A 27,339-nucleotide genomic window follows, 5' to 3' on the forward strand; every position below is an offset into this window, starting at 1 on the left:
AAGAAAAGCGCGTTTTTAATGGTATATTGAATTTCCCACAAGACTCACCATCGCCATCTACTGTCACATTGTATATTGCCCTAAAAAGACAAATGAAAGCAAATAAAAAGACAAATAAAAACGTTTTGTTTGCAGCTGTGGAGCGGAGTCCCTGGCCTGACATTCTAAATCACTACACCTCCACCGCCATGTAAAAGATAACCGTTAAATGCTAATTAAACTGCAGTAGAATTAAAGCAATATAAAAACCCTCCCAAATCCATTAAAATACAGATAAAGAAAACAACGCAGCCTTTCCTTAAAGAACTTTCCTCCTTGGCACCCCTCGTGCCCTTCATAGAATCGTAGAGTTGGAAGGGATCTCAGCTAAATCATCCTTCATCCAACTTCTGAATTTGTTTATTTTTTAAATATTTATTTAAGAAAGGACATACACCCCAATAACACGCAAGAAGGAAAGAGGACACGACGACTGAAATAAAATTAAACACGCAAAATGCAAATACGGGTTGTTTTATTTTATTTGAGAGAGGCAGAAAACGATGCGGAGAATTATCCCGACTCCCTTTTGATCGGGGAAGGCAACTTCGGATCAGCAACTTTGGTACTCGCTTTGCAGTTGCGCAAGATGATAAACTGACACCCCCCACCCCACCCTGGTGCCCAATGTGGTCCCTACCTGGCTCCCTTTGCCCCCCAACCTGGACCTACCGGGGGCTCCCTCGCCCCGCTCCCCCCTCTGGCGGCAGGAAGGATGCAGGAGCGCCCGGCGGTTTCCTAGCAACCGTGGGATGCGCTTTCCCCGGCCACTCCGCGCTGACCCACATTCGGCTGGCAGCTCTGAGCCTGGGGGTTGCTAGGCAACCCCGCCAGTTTTCCTCCCATCACGGGGACCGGGGCGGGGGGGGGAGAGACCCTACAACAATAACAACGATCCTGCGGAGACATTTGCAGCCGTTCTGGGGCTCAAGGGATAGGGTCTTGGGTTGGGGGGGCTGGAAAGAGAGGAGGAAGAGGAGGAGAATCAGCCGAGCAGGCTGGCGAGGTGTGGGGTGCTTGCAGGGGGATAGAAAGGGGGGTGGGAATCCAAGCTCCCCACTGCCACATCACTTTTTCTCCATTTCTCCGCGCTGCGAAAACCGAATCAGGCAGCTGACCTTTCGCCTTGTCAGAAAAGCGCAGAGTGCTTGTCAGGAAGGAGAGCGAGCAAGCGAGAAAACGTGAGGACCGAAGGAGGGTTGACTGGATCAGGCCCATCTAGTCCAGCGTCCCGTTCTCGCAGGGGCCAAATACCCCCTAAAAACCGAGGGATCCAGGTAGACTGCTTCTGGACATGGAGGTTTCATAGAATCATAGAATCATAGAGTTGGAAGAGACCACAAGGGCCATCGAGTCCAACCCCCTGCCAAGCAGGAAACACCATCAGAGCACTCCTGACATATGGTTGTCAAGCCTCTGCTTAAAGACCTCCAAAGGAGGAGACTCCACCACACTCCTGGGCAGCAAATTCCACTGTCAAACAGCTCTTACTGTCAGGAAGTTCTTCCTAATGTTTAGGTGGAATCTTCTTTCTTGTAGTTTGGATCCATTGCTCCGTGTCCGCTTCTCTGGAGCAGCAGAAAACAACCTTTCTCCCTCCTCTATGTGACATCCTTTTATATATTTGAACATGGCTATCATATCACCCCTTAAACCTCCTCTTCTCCAGGCTAAACATGCCCAGCTCCCTTAGCCGTTCCTCATAAGGCATCGTTTCCAGGCCTTTGACCATTTTGGTTGCCCTCCTCTGGACACGTTCCAGTTTGTCAGTGTCCTTCTTGAATTGTGGTGCCCAGAACTGGACACTACTCCAGGTGAGGTCTGACCAGAGCAGAATACAGTGGCACTATTACTTCCCTTGATCTAGATGCTATACTCCTATTGATGCAGCCCAGAATTGCATTGGCTTTTTTAGCTGCCGCGTCCCACTGTTGGCTCATGTCAAGTTTGTGGTCAACCAAGACTCCTAGATCCTTTTCACATGTACTGCTCTCAAGCCAGGTGTCACCCATCTTGTATTTGTATTTGAGGACATAGAAGAGTGTGGGTTTGATATCCCGCTTTATCACTACCCAAAGGAGTCTCAAAGCGGCTCACAATCTCCTTTCCTTCCTCCCCCACAACAAACACTCTGTGAGGTGAGTGGGGCTGAGAGATTTCAGAGAAGTGTGACTGGCCCAAGGTCACCAGCAGCTGCATGTGGAGGAGCAGGGAATCGAACCCGGTTCACCAGATTACGAGTCCACTGCTCTTAACCACTACACCACACTGGCTCTAACATAAGTTATAATTTTAACATAAGTTTGTTAAAGTTGCTGAGCGTTGTTCCAGGAGACCCTGTGTACTGCCCCCCATAAGAGCTACAATTCCCAGAGTTCCCTGAGAAGAGGGATTGATGGATAAACCACGCTGGGAATTTTAGCACCAGGAGCAGAATACCTAGAACTGTCGGCGCCCTAAGCAAACCACAACTCTCAGCACTTATTTGGTGAAGCAGTGCCTGTCTAAAGCGGTATCACAGCGCTTCGAATATAGGGTGCAAGTGTGGCTTCAGAGTGCTTGAAAAGCACTTTTCAAAAGCATTTCTGGGAAGTGTAGCTCTGCTAGGGGAATAGGGGTCTCCTAACGGTTTCCCAGTAGTGATGTATGGAAGTGAGAGCTGGACCATAAAGAAGGCTGATCGCCGAAGAATGGATGCTTTTGAATTCTGGTGCTGGAGGAGACGCTGGAGAGTCCCATGGACTGCAAGATCAAACCTCTCCATTCTGAAGGAAATCAGCCCTGAGTGCTCACTGGAAGGACAGATCCTGAAGCTGAGGCTCCAAGACTTTGGCCACCTCATGAGAAGAGAAGACTCCCTGGAAAAGACCCTGATGTTCGGAAAGATGGAGGGCACAAGGAGAAGGGGATGACAGAGGACGAGATGGTGGGACAGTGTTCTCGAAGCTAGCAGCATGAGTTTGACCAAACTGTGGGAGGCAGTGGAAGGCAGGAGTGCCTGGTGTGCTCTGGCCCAGGGGGTCACGAAGAGTCGGGCATGAATAAAACTAAACAACAACAAGGTAGCAGTTGAGAGCTGGGATTCCACCGCAAGCTGCCATTCCTGCGTTGGCACGCCACTCATCGCTGGATCCAAATCGAACGAGACAGGCCAAAAGCCCCTCCGGGATGCTGAGTTTCTGACAGCTGCCAATCAATCACTGGAGCCACCGCACCAAGATCTTCGGAGTCGCAGGCCGCTCCGTCCAATCGATGGCGTGCTAATTAAGACACTGCGTTCTCCATCTTCATCAGGGCCCAGCACCTGGCGCACAGACACGGATCCCTTCGTTAACAGCTCTGGGCCATCAGGAATTAATTTGCAGTGAGGGGTCTCCTGGCCTGGGACATCTGATGTGCAGCTAATCTCATGTCTCCCTCCCACCCTTGACTTGCCACCCAGCAATTTCCCATCACACTCCATCTCCTAGGAAAAGGTGCTTTCACATTCTAGCAACCTGTGCCTCTGTCCCAGGAGTCTCGCTTCCATGCCCAAAGGGAAGAACTTCTGTACATGCTCCGGCGAACTCAGACACAGGGGTTAGAGCAGAGGTCAGTAAACATTTTCAGCATGGGGCTGGTCCACTGTACCTCAGACCTTGGGGAGGGGGTTGGACTGTATTTTGAAGGGGGGGGATGAACGAATTCCTATGCCCCACAAAGAACCCAGAGATGCATTTTAAATAAAAACACACATTCTACTGTTAACGGAGATATCCGAGGGCTCCCTTGGAGAAAAAAACAAGGACACCAGCCAGGAATACCAGAGCAAAACAGCAGCCAGGAGGCTTGGTCTTGATTGAAGACTGTCACAACAGGACTCCCACCTGCCACCAGGTGGAAGAAGATGGAAGCCCCAAACAAAAGAGCACCCAAACTTTTATTAGTTACTAATCCCCCATGAAGGACCACACATATCTGCTATTTGGGTCCCTGAAGCACAGATTCACACAAAGCGGCAAAACGCTCTTGCAGGTTATTAACAGGATTTTTATTTGAAGTGCATATGCAGAACAAAGGCACTGGGCGATCAGTACGCAACCTGTACACAGTAGCCAGGGTGCACCCCCTTTATATAGATTTGCAAAATAGAATACCACCTGATCTCTTGTAAGTCACCTGATTTCTGGGAAATCGAAACTTATAATAAGTTCCTATATTACCATATAAGGTCTTGGTCTTTTCTCCCTCCTTCCTGCAACCTCCCTCATCCTGGTATAACAATAAATCCTTGTTCTTTATCTCTATCTGCCCAAGCTAGACATTCCGAGAGGCCCCATTTGCAATGTAACATTTAAGCATGTCCTTCAATAATAGAACAATTATATTGTACAGTGGTGCCTCGCAAGACGAAATTAATTTGTTCCGCAAGTTTTTTCTTCTTGCGATGCACGGTTTCCCATAGGAATGCATTGAAAATCAATTAATGCATTCCTAGGGAAACCACCTTCAGACCAGGTCCGGGGACAGTCTTCTGAAGGCTGGGGGGGGGGGAGAAGGGCTTTTCTTCCCACCCCCAGCCTTCAGAAGGCTGTTCTGAAGGCTGGGGGTGGGAAGAAAAGCCCTTCTCCCCACCTCCCGCCCCGCAAGCTCCGGGGACAGGAGGGCTTTGCTGCCGACCGCCAGCATTTTAAAAGCCCCCGCTGTCCCGGGGCGATTTTAAAATGCTGGTGGGTGGCAGCGAAAGCTTCGCTGCCGCCCACCAGCATTTTAAGATCGCCCGGGACAGCAGAGAAGTCTCCGCTGCCCCGGGAAGGCAGGCGGGGGGAGCAAAGACTTTTGCCCCCCGCCGGCCTTCAGAAGAGGTCCAGGACCTCTTCTGAAGGCGGGTGGGGGGCGAAAGTCTTCCCCCCCCCGCCTGCCTTCAAAAGCCGTCGGGAACAGTGGAGAAAGGCACTGCCTTTCTCCGCTCTCCCGGGAAGGCAGGCGGGGGGGGGGGGAAAGACTTTCGCCCCCCGCCGGCCTTCAGAAGAGGTCCAGGACCTCTTCTGAAGGCCGGCGGGGGGCGAAAGTCTTTGCTCCCCCTGCCTGCCTTCAAAAGCCGTCCGCGATAGCGGGAAGCTCTTCCCTGCTATGCCGGACTGCTTTTAAAATGCTGGCGGTGGGGAGCAAAGCCTTTCGGCCCCCGCCGGCCTTCCTGGACCTCTTCTGAAGGCCGGAGGGGGGGGAAGGCTTTGCTCCCCACCACAGCATTTAAAACAGGTCCCTGGAGATTTCCCTATGGGCTTTCGTCTTGCGAAGCAAGCCCATAGGGAAATTCGTCTTGCGAAGCGCCTCCAAAACAGAAAACCATTTCGTCTTGTGGGTTTTCCGTCTTGCGAGGCATTCGTCTTGCGGGGCACCACTGTAATATGCTCCTTCACCCAAACTACACCCCTAGAACTACATCACAACTACATCATGACTACATCACAAAAAGGAGGGGTTGAGGGAGGAGTTGTGGAGGTAACCTGAGTATCTTGTCACCTGTCCGGTTCCTCCTTTCCCCCTCCCCATCAGTCATTTCCAGAGGACAAAGGGGAGTTGGCAGTTTCCTGCCCCCAGAGGGAAGAGCTGATCATTGTCCTTTGTTTCAGTCCATGTTGAATCCACTCCCATATGCAAGTCCATTGTGTCCTTGATGGTCTTCTGTCTGGGACCATCAAGGTTGTCATGCCAACTGGGTAGGGCTCCTGTGTATGTGCTGGTATGCTCAAGGGATTATGGCCATCCTGTATCAAACCTTCCCCCTTTGATAGTCCTTTCTTCATGGAGCAAAATAAAAGTCAACCGGTGTAAATCCGATGTATGGTTGATTTACTATGAATTTATAACAGAAACGTCATGTATGTCATGTGTGAGTGTGTCATGTGTGTACATACTGAATGATTGGGGGTGGGGGGTTCCTGCAACACTACTCATGAAAAAACACATTGATTTCCAGACCACCCGCGGGCCAGATTGGGAAGGTGATTGGGCCACATCCGGCCCCGGGCCTTAGTTTGCCTACCCATGGGTTAGAGCGTCGAGCAAGGTCCTGGGAGAGATCAGGGTTCAAATCTCCCCACTCGTGAGCTTGGAACAGGTGTTCGTTTGCTGCCCAAGCCTCCCTTGCAGAACTGTGGTACAGTTTAAATCATGGGTAGGCCAACTAAGGCCCGGGGGCCGGATCCAGCCCAATCGCCTTCTCAATCCGGCCCCCGGATGATCCGGGAATCAGCGTGTTTTTACATGAGTAGAATGTGTCCTTTTATTTAAGATGCATCTCTGGGTTATTTGTAGGGCAGAAGAATTCGTTCATTTCCTCCAAAAAAATATAGTCTGGCCCCCCACAAGGTCTGAGGGACAGTGGACCGGCCCCCTGCTGAAAGAGTTTGCTGACCCCTGGTTTAAATTAAGAAGAAGCATGCTGCCGTGAGCTCCTGGAACAGCGGCATATCAATGTAAAAATCCAGTTAATATTTCAGAGATTAAAAGAAGAACAAGATTTGTATCTTCACTGGGCTTCATCTTTGCCACCGCCAGATAGGGTTGCCAACTTTTGAATTGGCCTCTGCGCCTGTGCCTTTCATGATAGCTTGAATGTGGCTGTCTCTCTGCTTTAAAACACCAGCTTGATCTCAAGGAATTTGACCAGTGATTGGAAGAAAGTTTATTTTTTAAAAAATGCCGCCAGCTGAAAACATTTGTGTTTCGAGAAACCTACCCACTGTTACGGCTAAAATCTGGGTGCGGGGCTACCCTGCCACCCAGCTCGTCGGACTAAGTGTCCGCGGGTCCCTGAGGAAGAAAATGAGCTCAGCCGGGCACAGGAGCAAACTACAGAAGATCCAAGTTTATTGCGCAACAGGTTCAAGACGAGATTGAACCCCGAGAATGGGGCGACATAGACTTTTAAAAGTTCCCTCCAAGTCCCAGAATACAGTGCAAAATACATCTCAGTTACATCATGAATACATTAAGAAGAGGTTGGGTTACACAGATTACATCACGAATACTTTAAGAAGAGGTTGGGTTACACCGGATTAACATATGGAGGAGGGAGGGGGGAATATGCAGAGCTGGAGATATGCGCAGATAAGCACATCCTGAGAAGACAATGGTCCGTGTACGCGTAGTCTGTCACCTGGCATTGCCCGGAGAAAAGGCTTGGCAGAGTGATTTGACAGGATTAGGGCCTTGACACCTTGTTTGAGGGATTATGGAGGACAGGGGAGGTGTCATGGGGTCCTAGAGAAATAAATGGATATATTGTAGCGAAGAAGAAGGTGAAGAAGACATGCCCCCCCTTCCGTATCACCAGATATTTAGAGAGTTGATGTGAGTTTTAATCTGCTTTTCTTGTTATTTTAACTTTTCAAAAGTCTTAGGTCATTCTTGTTAATCTTTCTTTTTGATAAATATATTGTCTTACGTTCTCTGTAAACCGCTTTGAGGGTTTATTTTTCAAACAATCAAGCAGTGTATGAATTTTATGGAACAAATAAAAATTAATGTCTCCAGCCAGGTTCTCCGGGCAGGTTTTACTGGCTGGTTTTTCCTCAGGTCATATCCCTGAGAAAAGCTGCAGGAACTGGACGGGTTGTGGCAACAACTGAAGCAAGGGGTGGTATTAATTTATCATTCATTCATCGCATTTTTAGCCGACCTTTTTTCTCTAAGGTGTAGTCCATCGTTCTCCCCATGGAGGGTGGATGGCGGCTAACGGATTGAGGTAGAATCCTGACAAGACAGAAGTACTGTTTTGGGGGGACAGGAGGCGGGCGAGTGTGGAGGACTCCCTGATCCTGAATGGGGTAACTGTGCCCCTTGATACGGAAGGAAGGGGGGGGCAACCTTTCTCCCCTCCACCGCTTCCTGAACGGGCCCGAGGCGATGACCTCGACAGTGCCCAACTCTGCCTAGAACCCTCAGCCCCACATCGTTGCACAAGCACCACACTATACCCCTGCCTTGCTAATAAAAGGCTCTTCTTTCCTTTCTCCATACGGGCGAAATAAGCCCTGATCTTCTCTATGCCTTCCTCTCGCCCTATTCCTAACGTGAGTAGACCGCATCATAATGAAACTCCATTCACTATACTGAGCTCCGCTTTAGCCAATCACAGCCATGCATTCGCCTTGCAGGAGCTAGCTCAGGAGCTACTGCACGCCTCATTTGACTCCTGACAAGCTGCTGACGGCCCCCCACTGTGAGAACAATGGATCCGAAACCAGGGACCTCATAAAACTGTCAAAATCCTGTTACAATGTATCCATTCTTGCTACAATATGTCCGTTCTGTTTCCGATCTTGATTAACGGTACGGAATAGGTCGGAAAGCATGGAAACCTTCAGAAATTGATATAAAATCAACCGTAACACCGATTTCCTCGCTCTCGGTGTCATTCAACTCAGCTCCCTGTGGACTCCATGATGTGACCCCTACCTCCATAATCCCCGAAGCGACAGGACACGTACACAGGAACTTCTCAATCCTGTCAGATCGCTTCGCCTCACCCTTCCTCCGGGCAATATTAGGTGGCAGACGATGCATATCTCTGGCCCATTGTCTTGCCACCACCGGTACTCAATAAATGCTTACTTATGTGTATCTCTCACTCTGCATATTTCCCCCTCCCTTATCTCAAATGTTAATTACTGTGACCCTGCCTCTCTTATACATATTCGTGACGTGTTAAATATATTCATGATGTAACCCGTGGAACCCAACCTTCTTATAATGTATGCATGACGTTTCTCACACAGTATTCTGGGAGACGGAGGGAACTTTTAAAAGTCTTTGTCGCCCCATCCTCGGGGTTCAATGCCATTTTGAACCTGTTGCGCAATAAACTTCGGGTCTCCGCAGTTTGCTCCTGTGCCCGGCTGAACTTACTTTTCCCGCTAGGACCCGCGGACTTAGTCCGACGAGTCGGGTGGCAGGGCAACTCCGCACCCGAATTTTTCCGTGACAGTTGGCGCCCAACGTGGGGCGGGCGGTTCTCCCGTGTTGCTGACCGGGGGCCCCGAAATCTTCAGCCGGCTCCGGGCCCCTTTTGCCCGGGAAGATCCTTTGGACCCCCGGCCATCTTCCAGGCGGTAATCAAACGTCCCAAGAGTTCAGCTGGGGAGCAAAGGGACATCCAGCCGGCTTCTTCGATCCCGGGATCAACGTTGAAGACGCGTGAGTATAGGAGAAGAAATCCAGTGCACTGGTGGGAAGGGGTGGAAGTCTCCTGGCAACTGAATCTCTGCCCTCCTCCCTGTCGCTCCTTCTTGCCTTTCCCTTGGTCCGGCTAACGAGAGAGACTTTGGACCGCCGCTCAGCCCGAGAAGGGGGGCTCTGAGCTCTATCTCTTTTCCTTAAAATCTCCAGCCAGCCGCACCAATTGGGAGTCCGAAAATAAGACGGAGAGAGCCGACTTGAAAGACAGCCGACTCTCCGCAACGGACATCCCAGTTGAAAGCAAGGGGTTGGAGCTCTCTTTCCGAACTTCTCTAGCGCCCGGCAAGGGGGCGGGAAGTGGTCTTGCTTTCTGTCACCCATCCCAGCCGCACCGGTCGGGCCACGTAACACGTGTATCGTGCGTGAGCCCGCTTCCGAAAGCAAGGGGGATTTTCCGTTCGAAAACCTGTCCAGGGACCACCCGATCTGGCACCGCATGGCGCGGGCGTCCAGTAGGGCCCCTTTTCCTGAGAGTGTGACGATAGGTAGGAGGTTGCCAGGAGGGATTGCCCGTGAGGAATTGGGCGGGACCGGCAGAGTGGAAGAAAACCCCAGGTTATAGGAAATAGGAGTAAAAAAAAAAAGAAAAAGAAAAAATCGGAAAGGAAACGTAAGAAACCAGGTAGATAGAGCTCTCAAAACCTTCGCGAAGGAAGTTGCTAAGCAGCTAGAGACCCCCCCCCTTCCTTGCAATAAACCCTTGCGTTAGGCATAAGTACTCCCTAGGACACCCCCACACCAAACCTCACCAACCCCTCTCTTCCTTCTTCCTGTCTAGACACGTGCGAATAAGATGGGTACCCAGGCCTCTAAGCATGAACGGGCTCACTCCGGGAGGAAGGCTTCAAAGAAGCCATCCGAATCCCAGAGAGACCCCGACTCCCCACTTGAATTCGTTATCTCTTATTGGAAATCTATTCCCGGGCACAAGTTGCTGTCGAGGCAGAAGTTAGAAGATCTTTGTAGAGACGCATGGCCCGCCGGAACTGCCTCCGCGAAACCAGAGTTACGCTGGCCAAAAGGGGGCTCTTTTAATGAAGACCGTCTGCAACATCTTAGAAAATATTTGTTAGAAGAAAAGCCCCGTCAATTGGAATATCTGGCCACTTTCGAGACGGTCAAAGAGTTGCTCCAGGGCACCAAGGGAGCAACGACCTACCAGCTGCCGGTCCTAAGTCATGGAAGGTCATCCTTGCCCCCCCCATACGAGGGATACCCTGGAGAAGACTCCACGGAACAAGCGCTCATCCCCTTCTACTATAGGCAGACCATTCCGCCCGCCCCAGGGGATCGCTCAGATAGTGATGGGGACACACAGGAACCAGGGGCACGAGGGGGCGCGAGCCCACGAATAACCAGGCAGCGAGCTAGGGAAATTCAGAGCGCTACCTCAGAAGGCTCAGACCTTATAGCCCTAGGACAGCGAGCTAAAGAGATACTAGAGGCTACCTTGAAGGATCCCAGCCTTTTAGAAAAACTTAAAGAGACCCCAGGGACGTCCAAACAAACGTCCAAACAAACGGAGTCCGCAGCCGTCCAGATGCCCTTAAGGGCCCTGCCAATCCCACCCCTGCAACCGGACGGACCTCCTCGGATGGTATACACACACCAACCATTTTATACCGCGGACCTGGTAACCTGGTCAAATCAAATGCCATCCTTAAGAGATGACCCGGATAAGTGTCACCGTCAGGTCAGCGCTATTTTCTCGACCCACAAGCCGACTTGGCCGGACGTTCACGTTCTTCTGAACGCCCTCTTCAACGAGGCTGAGAAGGCAGACATCCTGACAAAGGCCGGGGAGGCAATTGAACTCCCGAACTATCAGGCCGGACGTCCACAAGACGTAGAGCCACTTACGGCTCAGTGCTTGCGCATCGAGCCGAATTGGGACTACAATACAACGGATGGCATCTGGTGTCTAGACCTATTCAAAAAGGCAATTCTAGACGGCATTAAGGCCGCCGGACAACGTACTGTCAACTGGACGAAAGTCCAGACTGTGCTGCAAGGGGCTAGCGAACACCCGTCCGACTACTACACCAGGCTGATCTCAGCCATCAAAACCTGGGGAGGAATCGACCCCGATAACCCCCAACACGAGGTCATAATCAAGGGTTTCTTTAAGGACCAAGCCTGCCCTGACATAAGAAAGGCCCTGAACTTACAAATTGGATATGATGGCAAAAGTATTAGCGAAATCCTCTCCATTGCCAAATCAATCTATAATTCTCGAGATGAGAGGAGAAAGAAAGACTCCAAGCCTGAAATTGACCAAATTCTTGCTCTCAGCATGGAACCGAACTCCCATAGAGGAAGAGGCTTCAGCCGAGGGAGAGGGGTCTGGGGAGGAGGACCCCCAAATCCCCAGAGGCCATGGGGGCCTGCCGCCGGCGGATGTTTTTATTGCCAAGAAGAGGGACACATAAAAAGGTTCTGTCCTTACCTCAATAATAATATGTCTTATGGGACACGCTTCAACACGACCCACGGGTATGGGAGCCAACCACCTCTCACCCATGCCCCTCAAGCATCCCCTGTCCCTTACAACCCGCAAGTACCTCCAAGTACATCCGCTCAAAACCAGAGACCTCCACTAGGACCAAGGGCCCAGATGCCCACAATAAACCCACCAACCCACCATTGGACCAACGCCACTGCGCCACCCCTACACCCCCCCAACCAACCACCACCTGACGACCAGGAAGCATATTGACAATTAGAGGGAGATCCCGACCAAACTCAGACTATCTGCCCAGTCCTCACGTTGTCCGCGGAAGACCCATTTTGCACCATAGACATAGACGGCCACCCATATCAGTGCCTACTGGACACTGGAGCCACATATTCCACCCTAACCGATAGCCACCTGGAACCGGGCTCAGAGACCAGAAAAGTTATGGGTCTGGATGGGATCCCCCGCACTTGCCCACTTTCACGCCCTACTAAAGTCACTCTTGGACCCTTACTGGCCGAACACACCTTCCTCTTGACCAGCAGTCCTGTAAATCTCCTCGGAAGAGACCTCCTTTGTAAATTAAACGCGACAATCAAATGTTCTAAAGAGGGTATCTATTTATACATGCCGGAGGACTCCATCCCCGCATTTCAGGGAATAATGGAGGAAGCGAGGACAGACAGGCAGTTCCCAGAACTCCCACCCGAACTGGAAAACGATTTACCCCCTTCCCTATGGGGCACAGAATCGACTTCAGTGGGTCTCTTACTATCAGCGGTCCCAGTAAAAATCACCTACAGAACTGACCTACCCTTTCCATGCACTAAACAATATCCCTTACCCAAGGAAGCCATCGAGGGACTAAACCCCATGATAGAGGACTTCCTCCAAAAGGGGATCCTGGTTCCTTGCGCATCCCCGTGCAACACCCCAGTTCTCCCCGTTAAGAAACCATCGGCAGAAGGAGCCCCAGTCCGGTACCGCTTTGTCCAGGACTTAAGACTTGTGAATCAATTCGTAATACCCCGCCACCCAGTGGTGGGCAACCCAAATTCTCTCCTGAATGCCATACCAGCGGACACCAAATGGTACACTGCTGCGGACCTATGCTCCGCCTTCTTTAGCATTCCCTTGGACCCAGCCAGCCAATTCCTCTTCGCCTTCACCTGGGGACCCAGTCAATTAACCTGGACGAGGTTGCCCCAGGGGTACGTGGAGTCACCCGCTATTTTTTCGGCCATATTACACCAAGACTTACAGGATATACGCCTCCCTTCTGGTTCCGTTCTCCTCCTTTACGTGGATGACCTTCTTCTCTGCTCCACCACTGAGGAAGCATGTAAAAGAGACACCAAATACCTCCTTGCCGAATTAGCACGGAAAGGACACAAGGTGTCACCAAAAAAGTTACAGTATTGCAAGCAAGAAGTAAAGTACCTCGGGCACATTCTAGGAATAGGTACCCGAAGCCTGGCCACTGATAGAATAGAAGCGGTCACTAAAATCCCTCTTCCCAAAACAAAACGACAACTACGGGGATTCCTAGGGATGGCTGGCTTCTGCAGAGCTTGGATCGCGGGTTACAGTGAGATAACCAAGCCTCTGACGGCCATGACCCGACAAGACCACCCAGACACCTTGGTTTGGGAAGAGGAAGCATATAAATCCTTCGAACGCGTAAAACGGGAATTGCGATCTGCCCCTGCCTTAGGCCTACCAGATTACAGGATTCCCTTTAACCTCTTCATACATGAACAGATGGGGGTAGCTTCTGGTGTCTTGACCCAACCCTTCCGAGATACAGAGAGACCGGTAGCCTATTACAGCCTTCAGCTGGATAACACTGCGAAAGGAGCAGTGGGTTGCTTGAGAGCTATTGCAGCCGCCGCCATCCTCCTCGAAAAGGCCCAAGAAACGGTCCTCGGACATGAAATCACCATCCATGTTCCCCACTCCGTCTCCACCCTCCTAACCCTCAAAGGCTGCCACCACTTCTCGAACTCCCGCCTCAACAGATATGAAGCCCTCCTACTCGCCCCGTCTAACGTCACCATAAAACGGGTCAATTCTCTCAACCCAGCAACCCTGCTCCCCCTCCCTGATGATGGTACCCCGCATCACGATTGCGCTGCAATAGTCCGCCAGGCGGAGAAACCCCGGGAAGACTTAGACCACCTACCTTTAGAAAACCCGGACGTCATACTCTACACCGATGGCAGCTCAAAGGTCATTGATGGGGAGAGGAAAACTGGATATGCTGTGGTTTCCGATTTCGAAGTTGTAGAATCAAATCCGATAAACCCTCAATATAGTGCCCAGGCCGCGGAGTTAATTGCCCTCATACGCGCCTGCGAAATTAGCGAAAGTAAAAGAGCAACCATTTACACGGATAGCAAGTACTGTTTCGGACTTGTGCATACCACTGGTCAAATTTGGCTCCAAAGAGGGTTTTTGACTGCCGCCGGCTCGCAAATTTCACATGCCGCACTGGTCGAAAGATTGTTGACAGCCATCCACCTACCCGCTGCAATAGCCGTGGTACACTGTAAAGCGCATACAAAAGGAAAAGACCCAGTTTCAAAAGGAAATAGACGCGCTGATAAGGCAGCCCAAGCAGCTGCACTCCGCCCCCCGCGAGATGAGTCAGAATTCCAAGCACTACAACTCCCCCTCAATGTAGATCCCTCGCAAATGTACCATACTGCCCCAGACGAAGACCATGTGGGAATCCCTAGGCGCAGTTAACCATGCTGGGGTCTGGACCCTCCCCGATGGCAGAGCCGTCCTTCCGAAAGCGTGGACTCCAAAATTGGTGAGGGTCCTCCACCAGCAAACACACTGGGGAAAAGAAAGGTTAATCGAACATGTTAAGAGATCCTGGTTTGCTCCAGGATTAGCTGCCGCAGCCACTGCAGCCTCCAAGAATTGTGCTACCTGCAGCGCGTTCAACCCAAAACGCGAACCCAAAAGGCCGCCAGGGGCTAGACAATGGGCTTTTGTCCCTTTTGAAAGTTTGCAATTAGATTTCATAGATTTGCCACTATGCCAGGGTTTCAAACACGCCTTGATCATAATAGACCAGTTCTCCTCATGGGTAGAAGGGTTCCCCTGCCGAAAGGCCACTGCCTCAGTAGTTGCCAGAGCCCTCCTTCAGGACATCATACCCCGATACGGAATACCCCGCCGCTTGGACAGTGACAGGGGAACCCACTTTACCGCAGAAATAGTACAACTAGTCGCCAGAGCCCTCCAAATAAAATGGGACTTACATACCCCTTACCACCCACAATCTTCCGGTCAAGTGGAACGGATGAATCAGGAAATAAAAGTACAGCTGGGAAAGCTCTGCAGAGTTACGGGACTGAAATGGGTGAATGCACTTCCACTAGTTCTACATAACATCCGAAGTGCCCCAACTGGACCATTAAAACTGTCACCGTTCGAACTCCTGTTTGGGAGGCCCCCTCCCGTGTATAACACCCTATATCCCCTCTCAGAACTCGAGGTGGGGGAAACAGAACTCACTAATTATGTTATTCAGCTCCAGACACAGCTAAAACGTCTCCACCACTACGCGGCCGTCGAGGGACAGAACCTGCCCATCGACTCCCAAGCCCACTCCTTTCATCCAGCGGACTGGGTTCTAGTCAAGGTATATCCGAAACTACCCCTACAACCAACTTGGGAAGGACCTTACCAGGTACTTCTGACATCACCAACCGCTGTAAAAGTGGGGGAGAAGGCCGCGTGGATACATCACACGAGGTGTAAGTCGGCACCACCTCCCCTGGAGACTCAAGACAGCCACGGAGAGGATTATACCTTCGACTCTCCGCCCTCCCCGCCAACGTCCTACATCGACGACGACGAGGAACTAACAACACCAGCAGATCGGGGCCAGAATCGGGCTCAACAGACCGGACCAGCAGATCGGGGCCAAGGTCGGGCTCAACAGACCGGACCAGCAGATCGGGGCCAAGGTCGGGCTCAACAGACCGGACCAGCAGATCGGGGCCAAGGTCGGGCTCAACAGACCGGACCTGATGCCACGCCACCCAACTGGACATCTGAAATCGTCCCAGACACCGACGCCCTCAAGCTACGCCTCAAACGCTGCAACACCTCTCCTGACAGCGCGCTTTGACAGCTCCGTTGACAGCTCTCCTGACAGCGCGCTTTGACAGCTCCGTTGACAGCTCTCTTGACAGCGCGCTTTGACAGCCCCGTTGACAGCTCTCCTGATAGCGCGCTTTGACAGCTCTGTTGACAGCTGTTCTGACAGCGCGTTCCCACGGCCTTTCGACCACCTTATACCCCATACTTTCCCATCTTCGGATTCCAACCATGAATTTCTTCATTTTTCTTGCCTACCAGACTCTGACCTACTCCTCAGCCATGCCAACTGATCATTGCACTGGTTTACCCACGGATTACCATTTCTTGGACTATCACCGACTCGAGACGGGTGGGAAATCAAACCCTGATCGAATGGGGGACTTTGACTTTTGCCTCCCCGAGTCGCGGACATTGCTACGACATTCCCTCGTACCCCGCCTAACGGACAACGAGTATTGGGAACTTTTTATCCGGGACCAAGCCCTACACCGAATTGGGTCAGCCGCAGTCACCCTGGACCACTCTTACTACCGCCTCACCTGCAAGAACGGGACCCATTTCCTTTTCGGCAACGGGGAACTTTTGAGGAACCCCAACTGGACCGAAATCGAGAAAGGGGGGGCTACACCATCCTACACCGACGCAACCAATCCCTCCGACAACTTGATTTTCGGATTCCAATGTCTCCTCATGACCCCGGAACCCCGAAAGCCCCAACTACAAGGACTTTGTGTAAGAAGGTTCTGCTGCCTTTGGAACCTCGGAGCTACCCACGACTGGAGAGGGGCAGAATACCTAGAGGGTTGGTACCATCCAACACATCCCTCACGCTCCCCTACGTGGGATAACGTTGGACCTTTGCGATGTGGGGGCATAGCCAAAGACAGGCGCCTCCTAAATACCACCGACCCCCTTCATCCACTCGGCACGGCACCACGGAAACTTGGCGCTGACCCTCCCTTCCCGGGAGAAGATCTCCTTTCCTCTTGGGAACAGAACTCTTATATTAAACTCATCGGCCAGGTGGCCAAGGAAGCACCCTACCCTGAATGCTGGATCTGCGCCCATGCGCCCAGCCACCTTCAACAGAGCCTCCCCCTCGTTCCAGTCCCGGTTACCATAGAACAATTCCGGTCAGGGGACGTCGCCTCCTGGAACCTGACCGCGTTGAACTTGACCCACCAATACCTTTACCTCACAGGCCCGACTAAGGGTCCACTCTGCCGCACCTTCGCCGGGGAAGGAACCTTCATCGGCTCCAGTACCTGTACGTCCAACTTAGAACTCTTATCTACCGGCCATGTCACCATCACAGACGTGACAGGATCCCGGACCTTCCCAAACCTCACCCTTGCTTGGGTCACTGTCATCGGCCACCCTCCACTCTGGCAGCCTCAACCCGCCGACGCTATGTTGTTACAAGCCTTCGCTTCAGGGAGGATGGAGTCGTATCTCAGCGGCTTGTTTTGGGTATGTGGCCATCGCGCATACACCTGGGTGAGCCCCCATATGTCCGGATCCTGCTTCGTCGGATATATCGTCCCTGGCATAAGGGTAGTGCCACATCTACCCCCCGGGAGACAGAGGAATAAAAGGGAAGAGAAACAACTGTCTGACTTATCCGATGTCGCTGCAAACGGGGAGACCGTGGGTCGAGCACTCTTTCCTGCTTACGGGGCAGGATCCAACCACGTCGACATCCTTCGGCTCACTGACATCCTCCTCAAATTCATGCAGGAAGCAACTGAGATCACCGACTCCCTGATGTCAGAACTGTCTGAGGTGAGACAGCTAAGTTTGCAGACGAGAATCGCTACGGACTTTCTGCTGTCTAGCCAAGGAGGGACATGCGCCTTAATAGGTACCGAATGCTGCACATATGTAACTGACCGAACCTTAAACATTACTGGACATTTGAATAACATCCACGAGTTAGCAGGGAGACTAAACGAGATACAACACGAGGGACTGTCGGACGTTGACTTGTGGGGATGGCTGCCCAAGCTGGGGTGGCTCCGACAATTGATCAAGGTCATATTGCTCACAATTCTTACTGTTGCCTTTTGCATCTCAGTGCTCTGCTGTGCCATACATTGCGTCTCTCCTTGCTGCTCTCTTCTCCGCTTCCCTGCTCAGTCCGCTCCTCTTTCCTTTCGAGCCTATTCCCGCTCCCACAACGGTCCTGTCTTTCCTGAATATGTGCAAATGAGACATCTAGGAGAAGGGGAGTATGAAATCACAGGGGTATAGGGTGCGGAGAAAGGATTTGCAAGTTCTTACAGAACTTTGATGCAAATCTATCTCCGAATGGGGGACTGATACGGAAGGAAGGGGGGGGCAACCTTTCTCCCCTCCACCGCTTCCTGAACGGGCCCGAGGCGATGACCTCGACAGTGCCCAACTCTGCCTAGAACCCTCAGCCCCACATCGTTGCACAAGCACCACACTATACCCCTGCCTTGCTAATAAAAGGCTCTTCTTTCCTTTCTCCATACGGGCGAAATAAGCCCTGATCTTCTCTATGCCTTCCTCTCGCCCTATTCCTAACGTGAGTAGACCGCATCATAATGAAACTCCATTCACTATACTGAGCTCCGCTTTAGCCAATCACAGCCATGCATTCGCCTTGCAGGAGCTAGCTCAGGAGCTACTGCACGCCTCATTTGACTCCTGACAAGCTGCTGACGGCCCCCCACTGTGAGAACAATGGATCCGAAACCAGGGACCTCATAAAACTGTCAAAATCCTGTTACAATGTATCCATTCTTGCTACAATATGTCCGTTCTGTTTCTGATCTTGATTAACAGTACGGAATAGGTCGGAAAGCATGGAAACCTTCAGAAATTGATATAAAATCAACCGTAACACCGATTTCCTCGCTCTCGGTGTCATTCAACTCAGCTCCCTGTGGACTCCATGATGTGACCCCTACCTCCATAATCCCCGAAGCGACAGGACACGTACACAGGAACTTCTCAATCCTGTCAGATCGCTTCGCCTCACCCTTCCTCCGGGCAATATTAGGTGGCAGACGATGCATATCTCTGGCCCATTGTCTTGCCACCACCGGTACTCAATAAATGCTTACTTATGTGTATCTCTCACTCTGCATATTTCCCCCTCCCTTATCTCAAATGTTAATTACTGTGACCCTGCCTCTCTTATACATATTCGTGACGTGTTAAATATATTCATGATGTAACCCGTGGAACCCAACCTTCTTATAATGTATGCATGACGTTTCTCACACAGTATTCTGGGAAACGGAGGGAACTTTTAAAAGTCTTTGTCGCCCCATCCTCGGGGTTCAATGCCATTTTGAACCTGTTGCGCAATAAACTTCGGGTCTCCGCAGTTTGCTCCTGTGCCCGGCTGAACTTACTTTTCCCGCTAGGACCCGCGGACTTAGTCCGACGAGTCGGGTGGCAGGGCAACTCCGCACCCGAATTTTTCCGTGACACCCTGAAGGGCCAGGTGCGCAGCCTGGGAGTCATTCTGGACTCACAGCTGTCCATGGAGGCACAGGTCAGTTCTGTGTCCAGGGCAGCTGTTCATCAGCTCCATCTGGTACGCAGGATGAGACCCTCCCTGCCCGTGGACTGTCTGGCCAGAGTGGTGCATGCTCTGGTTATCTCCCGCTTGGACTACTGCAATGCGCTCTACATGGGGCTACCTTTGAAGGTGACTCAGAAACTGCAACTAATCCAGAATGCGGCAGCTAGACTGGTGACTGGGAGCGCCCGCCAAGACCACATAACACCGGTCCTGAGACCTACATTGGCTCCCAGTACGTTTTCGAGCACAATTCAAAGTGTTGACCTTGAAAGCCCTAAATGGCCTCAAAGGCCCAGTATACCTGAAGGAGTGTCTCCACCCCCATCGTTCAGCCTGGACACAGAGGTCCACCTTCGAGGGCCTTCTGGTGGTTCCCTCATTGCGAGAAGCGAAGTTACAGGGAACCAGGCTGAGGGTCTTCTCGGTGGTGGCGCCTGCCCTGTGTAACGCCCTCCCACCAGATGTCAAAGAAATAAACAACTACCTGACATTTAGAAGACATCTGAAGGCAGCCCTGTTTAGAGAAGTTTTTAATGTGTGACATTTTAATGTATTTTTAATCTTCGTTGGAAGCTGCCCAGAGTGGCTGGGGAAACCCAGCCAGATGGGTGGGGTACAAATAATAAATTATTATAATATTATTATTATCCTCATTTATGCGTACAACAACCCTGTGAGGTAGGGCAGGTTGAGAGGCAGTGCCAGGCACAAGGTCTTCCAGTGAGCTTCATGGATGTGCGGGGATTCGAACCCTGGTCTCCCAGGTCCTAGTCAAACCCTCTAACGAACTGCAATGCAACATTGCTCGTGATCCAAATACCACCACTAATACCAATTATTGAAGGCTCTTTATCACCTCCCAAACTCTGTGCTAATTTCCTCCATGGCTGCAGCTTTAAAAGCTCCCAATCTTGCTTCTGGTTTTTCCACCCCCATCCCCCATTTTTTTTTAAACAGCCCTAATGGTCTTACAGCTTGTTATCAACAGTTCAAAAAGCATCTCCGTAGCCACAGTGTGTGAAATTGCAAGGTTTGTGCCGCACAGCAGCATGAGAGCAGGGAACGAGAGAGGCAGCCGTCTCGCCACTTTGAGATTTAACCTCGTGAGAACCCAGAATCGTAGGGTTGGGAGAGACACCCTAGGGTCATGTAGTCCAACCCCCTGAAATGCGGGAAATCACGGCTGAAAAATCCCTGACAGATGGCCCTCTGACCTTAAAAACATCCAGTGCAAGACCCTTTTTTCATGCAGGGCAGGGATGAAACTATGGAACTCCCTGCCACAGGAGGCAGTGAGGGCAAGGCTTGTTTTTTCCAGGCAACTAAAGGTGCTTCACTAAAAGCACCTTTAGTTTGGGGGAAAGGGAAAGCTTATAAAAGAAGGATTCATCCTTTGTTCTGGGCTTCTTCCTGCTTCTTCCATGGGGTGGGTGGAAGTTCTTTTGAATAAAAGTCAGGCCTACAGGCTGCTGTTTTGCTCCTCTATTCCTGGCTGGTGTCTTTGTTTGACAATCCAAAGTGAGCCCATGGATTTTCCTATAACACCATCCTTGGAGGTTTATAAAGAGACGTTGGACGGCCACCTGCCAGAGATTCTCCCAACTCTACAATTCGACGGTACTATGACCCATGGTTCCTCCTTTGCTCAACTAGGGGGGAGAGGTCTCTCCCCCCCCATGCACAATTGGGCGTGTGATCTATCTCTGTCACGTTAAGACGATAAACTTGCCTGCCGTTTGTTGAATGGGGGCTGACACTGCCAATTGCCCCACAGACGAAAATATACATTGATGCCTCGTGGTCCGCAGAGGCTGCGGATGAAAGCTCATACCAAGATCAAACTTAGTTGGTCTCTAAGGTGCCACTGGACAATTTTATTTATTTTATATATATATATATATGAACCATATCCTTCCCCACCCCTGAGGAAAAAGCCTCTCCCCACTGAATCTGCTGCCCCAGATGGAAGACTGCCTCTAAGCAGTATTTTATGCTGCTTCTATGTTGTATTGCAATTAAGTGCTTTAAATTTGTAGTTAGCTGCCCTGAGCCCGGTTTTCTGAACCGGGGTATAAATAAAAATTTATTTTATTATTTATTATTATAAATCTAGTCCCATTCAACGCCAGCCACATGCTAACAGAACCCCTCTCTCAAAAGTGACTAGTGACTAGTGGGGTGCCACAGGGTTCTGTCTTGGGCCCGGTCTTATTCAACATCTTTATCCTGATTCACGTCATCCTGGAGCTGGATTGGGTGGCTCCTGCGGACCAATCAGACTGCTGCATTCTGGATCCTATTGTTCTAGGATTCAGCTCAGTGCATAACACTAGATAAGATCCCTTTTGCATTTAGACTGGCCTCCCTTGCTTCTTTTTCTGGAGGCCTGTGAGGAGTGAATCCTTGAGTGTGTTTGCATGAGAACTCTGCACATGCACCAGAGACACTCACTCCCTCTTGCTTTGCGAGGAGCAAATCAAGCCCATTTGCTGATTGGGTGTTTCAAACTCGCTTGTAAACCATCTAAGCCAGCCTTTGGCAAACGGGTGCCCCAGATAATGGGAGTTGTAGTCCAAAGCATCTCAATGGCACCCAGTTGCCAAACGCTGGCAAGGAGACCCCCCTGTATAAGATGACTAACAGGTTGAATTAATAATAAAACTGAGGAACAGCAGTAACATCTGCCTGCCATTTGTACAGATGCCAGCTTTTTAAATCTCTGTTAACAAGGAATTTCATCTTTTAAAAGGAGGCAGTGGAACCAAGGGGGTTTGAACATCTCTAATAGGTACCGAGTTCCGGTTTAGGAGCCCAGCAAAGATAAGCATTGCCCTCTAGTGCTTAGTAAGGGGGAATGCACTCCCATTTATCTTTAGCTCGAGAGGACGAGGGTGTTTTTCTACATATCCCCTTTAATATATTTCCAAAAGCATTCACTTTCCTCTCTGAATGAGCTCATAAAACTCTCTGGTTTAAGAGAGGGCTTGTTAAAAGGCTTTAGACTAGGAGAATGTATTTGTTTAAATCAATTTTATGCCCGTATATGAGAGGGGTAGCTAATGCGGCAGAAGGTAATCGAGATTCAATATTGCCTTAACTGATTGGAGAAGCTGAATTTCAGCAGGGACAAATGCAAGGTTCTGTACTTAGGAAGAGCCAGCTGCACACATTTAGGATGGGGGAATATCTGGATTGACAGTGGTACATGTGAAAAGGATTTAGGGGTCTTAGTGGACCACAAGTTGAACAAGAGTTAAGCATGTGATTCAGAAGCAAAAAGAGAAAAATGGCTGCATCAACAGAAGTCTAGTGTCCAGAGCAACGGAAGTAATGTTGTTGTTGTTTAGTCGTGTCCGACTCTTTGTGACCCCCTGGACCAGAGCATGCCAGGAACTCCTGCCTTCCATAATAGAATAGAATAGAGTGGGACTATTACTTCGCTGTTAAAGCTCTGGTTTTCCCAGTCGTGATGTATGGAAGTGAGAGCTGGACCATTAAGAAGGCTGATCGCCAAAGAATTGATGCTTTTGAATTCTGGTGCTGGAGGAGACTCTTGAGAGTCCCATGGACTGCAAGAAGATCCAACCTCTCCATCCTGAAGGAAATCAGCCCTGAGTGCTCACTGGAAGGACAGATCGTGAAGCTGAGGCTCCAAGACTTTGGCCACCTCATGAGAAGAGAAGACTCCCTGGAAAAGACCCTGATGTTGGGAAAGATGGAGGGCACAAGGAGAAGGGGACAACAGAGGACGAGATGGTGGGACAGTGTTCTTGAAGCTACAAACATGAGTCTGAGCAAACTGTGGGAGGCAGTGGAAGACAGGAGTGCCTGGCGTGCTCTGGTCCAGGGGGTCACGAAGAGGAGGACATGACAAAATGACTAAACAACAGCAATAGGCAAGCCAGATATTCTCGACCATCTTATATTTGTGTAGCTGGCTCTTCCTGCCTAAGTGCAAAGCCTGACATTTGTCCCTATTGGAATTGCAACTCAGCCCATAATCTTACACTAGATGCTTGGGTATCTCTCTCTCTCTCTGGCTACGACTGGGAAAATTATGCATAATTTGAGATGTTGACTCCAGACATTTTTTATGTGACTTGGCATCCCTATATTACATGCACAGCGGAGACATCATTTCCCAGGCAACCTTTGCCAGAAGCCCAGCAAATGTGGGGCTCAGCTTGATAATCGGACAACGCTGATATTCCTCACTTGGGCTTCTGTTATTTGAACCCATGTGCAACTGTGCTCATTCCAGGTGCCTGTTTCATAGCTTTGTTGTTCGTCTTTTAATTTCCACCTGTTATAATTGTTCTCTCGGTTTTATATACATGATGAAATGAAAAAACTTTATGAAAAGAAAGAACGACAAAGGGACAATTCTGGGCACACTTACAGGTGAAACTCAGAAAATTAGAATATCATGGAAAAGTTCATTTATTTCGGCTCCCCAAATCTCTTTTCTGATGAGAGCAGCTTTTGCATCTCATTTGGAAACCAAGGACCCAGAGTCTGGAGGAAGAATGGGGAGGCACACAATGCCAGATGCTTGAAGTCCAGTGTGAAGTTTCCACAGTCTCTGTTGATTTGGGGAGCCATGTCATCAGCTGGTGTTGGTCCACTGTGCTCCGTTAAGTCCAGGGTCAACGCAGCCGTCTACCAGGAGATTTTGGAGCACTTCATGCTTCCTTCTGCAGATGAGCTTTATGGGGATGCTGACTTCATCTTCCAGCAGGACTTTGGCACCTGCCCACACTGCCAAAAGTACCAAATCCTGGTTCAATGCCCATGGGATTACTGCGCTTGATTGGCCAGCAAACTCGCCTGACCTGAACCCCATAGAGAATCTATGGGGCATTGCCAAGAGAAAGATGAGAGACATGAGACCAAGCAATGCGGAAGAGCTGAAGGCTGCTATTGAAGCATCCTGGTCTTCCATAACATCTCAGCAGTGCCACAGGCTGATAGCACCCATGCCACGCCGCATAGAGGCAGTAATTGATGCAAAAGGGGCCCAAACCAAGTACTGAGTCCATATGCATGCTTCTCCTTCTCAGAGGTCCAGTATTGCTCTATTTGCAGTCCTTGTTTTGCTGATTTCATTTAATATTCAGATTTTCTGAGATAGTTAATTAGGGGTTTTCATCGGCTGTACGCCATGGTCCTCAGAATTATAACAAATAAAGGCTTGACATATCTCGCTTTGCATGTCACGAGTCTATCTCATATATTAGTTTCACCTTTTAAGTTGAATTACTGAAATAAATGAACTTTTCCACGATATTCTAATTTTCCGAGTTTCACCTGTACTAGAACCCAGGTTGAGCTCAGGTAAGGAAAACTGAGACCAGGTCTGCCTGAGCACAGGACCTGCCTGCATTGCTATCTCAAAGTATTGATTTGTGTATGATAGTTCTAATTCAGCAAGAGTCTGACAATGCTTTGCAAATCTCACTGCAGTGGGGTTGGTTTAGTAAGTTGTTATATGCTGGGGCCCTGTGTGGTCCTTGATTCTGCCTGGTCGCTTTGAGAACACTGTCCCACCATCTCATTCTCTGTCGTCCCCTTCTCCTTGTGCCCTCCATCTTTCCCAACATCAGGGTCTTTTCCAGGGAGTCTTCTCTTCTCATGAGGTGGCCAAAGTCTTGGAGCCTCAGCTTCAGGATCTGTCCTTCCAGTGAGCACTCAGGGCTGATTTCCTTCAGAATGGAGAGGTTTGATCTTCTTGCAGTCCATGGGACTCTCAAGAGTCTCCTCCAGCACCAAGCTACCAGCATGAGTTTGACCAAACTGCAGGAGGCAGTGGAAGACAGGAGTGCCTGGCGTGCTCTGGTCCAGGGGGTCACAAAGAGGCGGACACGACTAAATGACTAAACAACAGCAACAGGCAAGCCAGATATTCTCGACCATCTTATATTTGTGTAGCTGGTTCTTCCTGCCTAAGTGCAAAGCCTGACATTTGTCCCTATTGGAATTGCAACTCAGCCCATAATCTTACACTAGGTGCTTTGGGTACTTCTCTCTCTCTCTCTCTCTGGCTACGACTGGGAAAATTATGCATAATTTGAGATGTTGACTCCAGACATTTTTATGTGACTTGGCATCCCTATATTACAAGCACAGCGGAGCCATCATTTCCCAGGCAACCTTTGCCAGAAGCCCAGCAAATGTGGGGCTCAGCTTGATAATCGGACAACGCTGATATTCCTCACTTGGGCTTTTGTTATTTGACCCCATGTGCAACTGTGCTCATTCCAGGTGCCTGTTTCATAGCTTTGTTGTTCGACTTTTAATTTCCACCTGTTATAATTGTTCTCTCGGTTTTGTATACATGATGAAATGAGAAAACTTTATGAGAAGAAAGAACGACAAAGGGACAATTCTGGGCACACTGACTAGAACCCAGGTTGAGCACAGGTAAGAAAAACCGAGACCAGGTCTGTCTGTGCACAGGTTGGTTTTAAAGTCTCATCGGACCTGCCTGCATTGCTATCTCAAATAATAAATAATAATAATAATAATTTATTATTTATACCCCGCCCATCTGGCTGGGCTTCCCCAGCCACTTTGGGCGGCTTCAAAAAGAATATTAAAATACTATAATACATCAAACATTAAAAGCTTCCCTAAACAGGGCTGCCTTCAGATGTCTTCTAAAAGCCTGGTAGTTGTTGTTCTCTTTGACATCTGGTGGGAGGGTGTTCCACAGGGAAGGCGCCACTACCGAGAAGGCCCTCTGCCTGGTTCCCTGTGGCTTTGCTTCTCGCAATGAGGGAACTGCCAGAAGGCCCTCGGTGCTGGACCTCCGTGTCCGGGCTGAATGATGGGTATGGAGACGCTCCTTCAGGTATACTGGACCAAGGCCGTTTAGGGCTTTAAAGGTCAGCACCAACACTTTGAATTGTGCTCGGAAACGTACTGGGAGCCAATGTAGGTCTTTCAAGACCGGTGTTATGTGGTCTCTGCGGCCGCTCCCAGTCACCAGTCTAGCTGCCGCGTTCTGGATTAGTTGTAGTTTCCGGGTCACCTTCAAAAGTAGTCCCACGTAGAGCGCATTGCAGTAGTCCAAGCGGGAGATAACCAGAGCATGCACCACTCTGGCGAGACAGTCCGCAGGCAGGTAGGGTCTCAGCCTGCGTACCAGACGGAGCTGGTAAACAGCTGCCCTGGATACAGATTTGACCTGTGCCTCCATGGACAGCTGTGAGTCCAAAATGACTCCCAGGCTGCGCACCTGGTCCTTCAGGGGCACAGTTACCCCATTCAGGACCAGGGAATCCTCCACACCTGCCCGCCTCCTGTCCCCCAAAAACAGTACTTCTGTCTTGTCAGGATTCAACCTCAATCTGTTAGCCGCCATCCAACCTCCAACCGCCTCCAGGCACTCACACAGGACCTTCACTGCCTTCACTGGTTCTGATTTGCTTCTGATATCTCAAAGTATCGATTTGTGTACAATAGTTCTAATTCAGCAAGAGTCTGACAATGCTTTGCAAATCTCACTGCAGTGGGGTTGGTTTAGTAAGTTGTTATATGCAAGGCCCCTGTGTGGTCATTCATTCTGCCTGGTAAACCAGAACCCTGAGCTTTATTTTACCACGGAAAACAACAACAACATGGCTTTAGAGGCTAAATTAATGAACTGAAATGAAATTTGTTCTGGACCAAACTTTGGGAATCAGACTCCTGGGGGCAGAACAAAAAATGGTGCACACATTTTAAATTTGGTGATTGCATCGGGGGTGGGCGGACACTCTCTCAAAATCTGCAGCTTAATATTTTTTTTTTTAAAAAATTAATCTTTGAAACCCACCTGTTTCCTTCCCCGATTGCTTTTAAGGATTTTTTTTTTTAAAATGGGCTGGATTGTGAAAGCATTGTTGTTCTCTGTTTTGAAGTTTAAAACATTCTTTTATGGGTCTGGACTGTGAATTGTTTACAC

At 50.1% G+C, this 27,339-nt stretch overlaps 1 protein-coding gene and 1 long non-coding RNA gene across 2 annotated transcripts in view; both read left to right on the forward strand.

Moving 5' to 3' along the window:
- LOC310712949 overlaps positions 1-27,339 on the forward strand; it is a 2,318,697-nt gene that overhangs the window by 736,891 nt on the left and 1,554,467 nt on the right. The window lies entirely within an intron of this gene.
- Positions 14,465-27,339, forward strand: part of LOC310712835 (uncharacterized protein) — a 242,636-nt gene continuing 229,761 nt past the window's right edge. Inside the window, exon 1 of the mRNA XM_083516244.1 lies at positions 14,465-17,620. Within this exon, the coding sequence (XP_083372370.1) occupies positions 16,067-17,620 (1,554 nt within the window). The 5' untranslated portion in view covers positions 14,465-16,066. The remainder of the gene's footprint in view (positions 17,621-27,339) is intronic.

This window comes from Podarcis liolepis, assembly GCF_965112155.1.
Source record: "Podarcis liolepis genome assembly, chromosome: 7".
NCBI classification, from domain to species: Eukaryota; Metazoa; Chordata; class Lepidosauria; order Squamata; family Lacertidae; genus Podarcis; species Podarcis liolepis.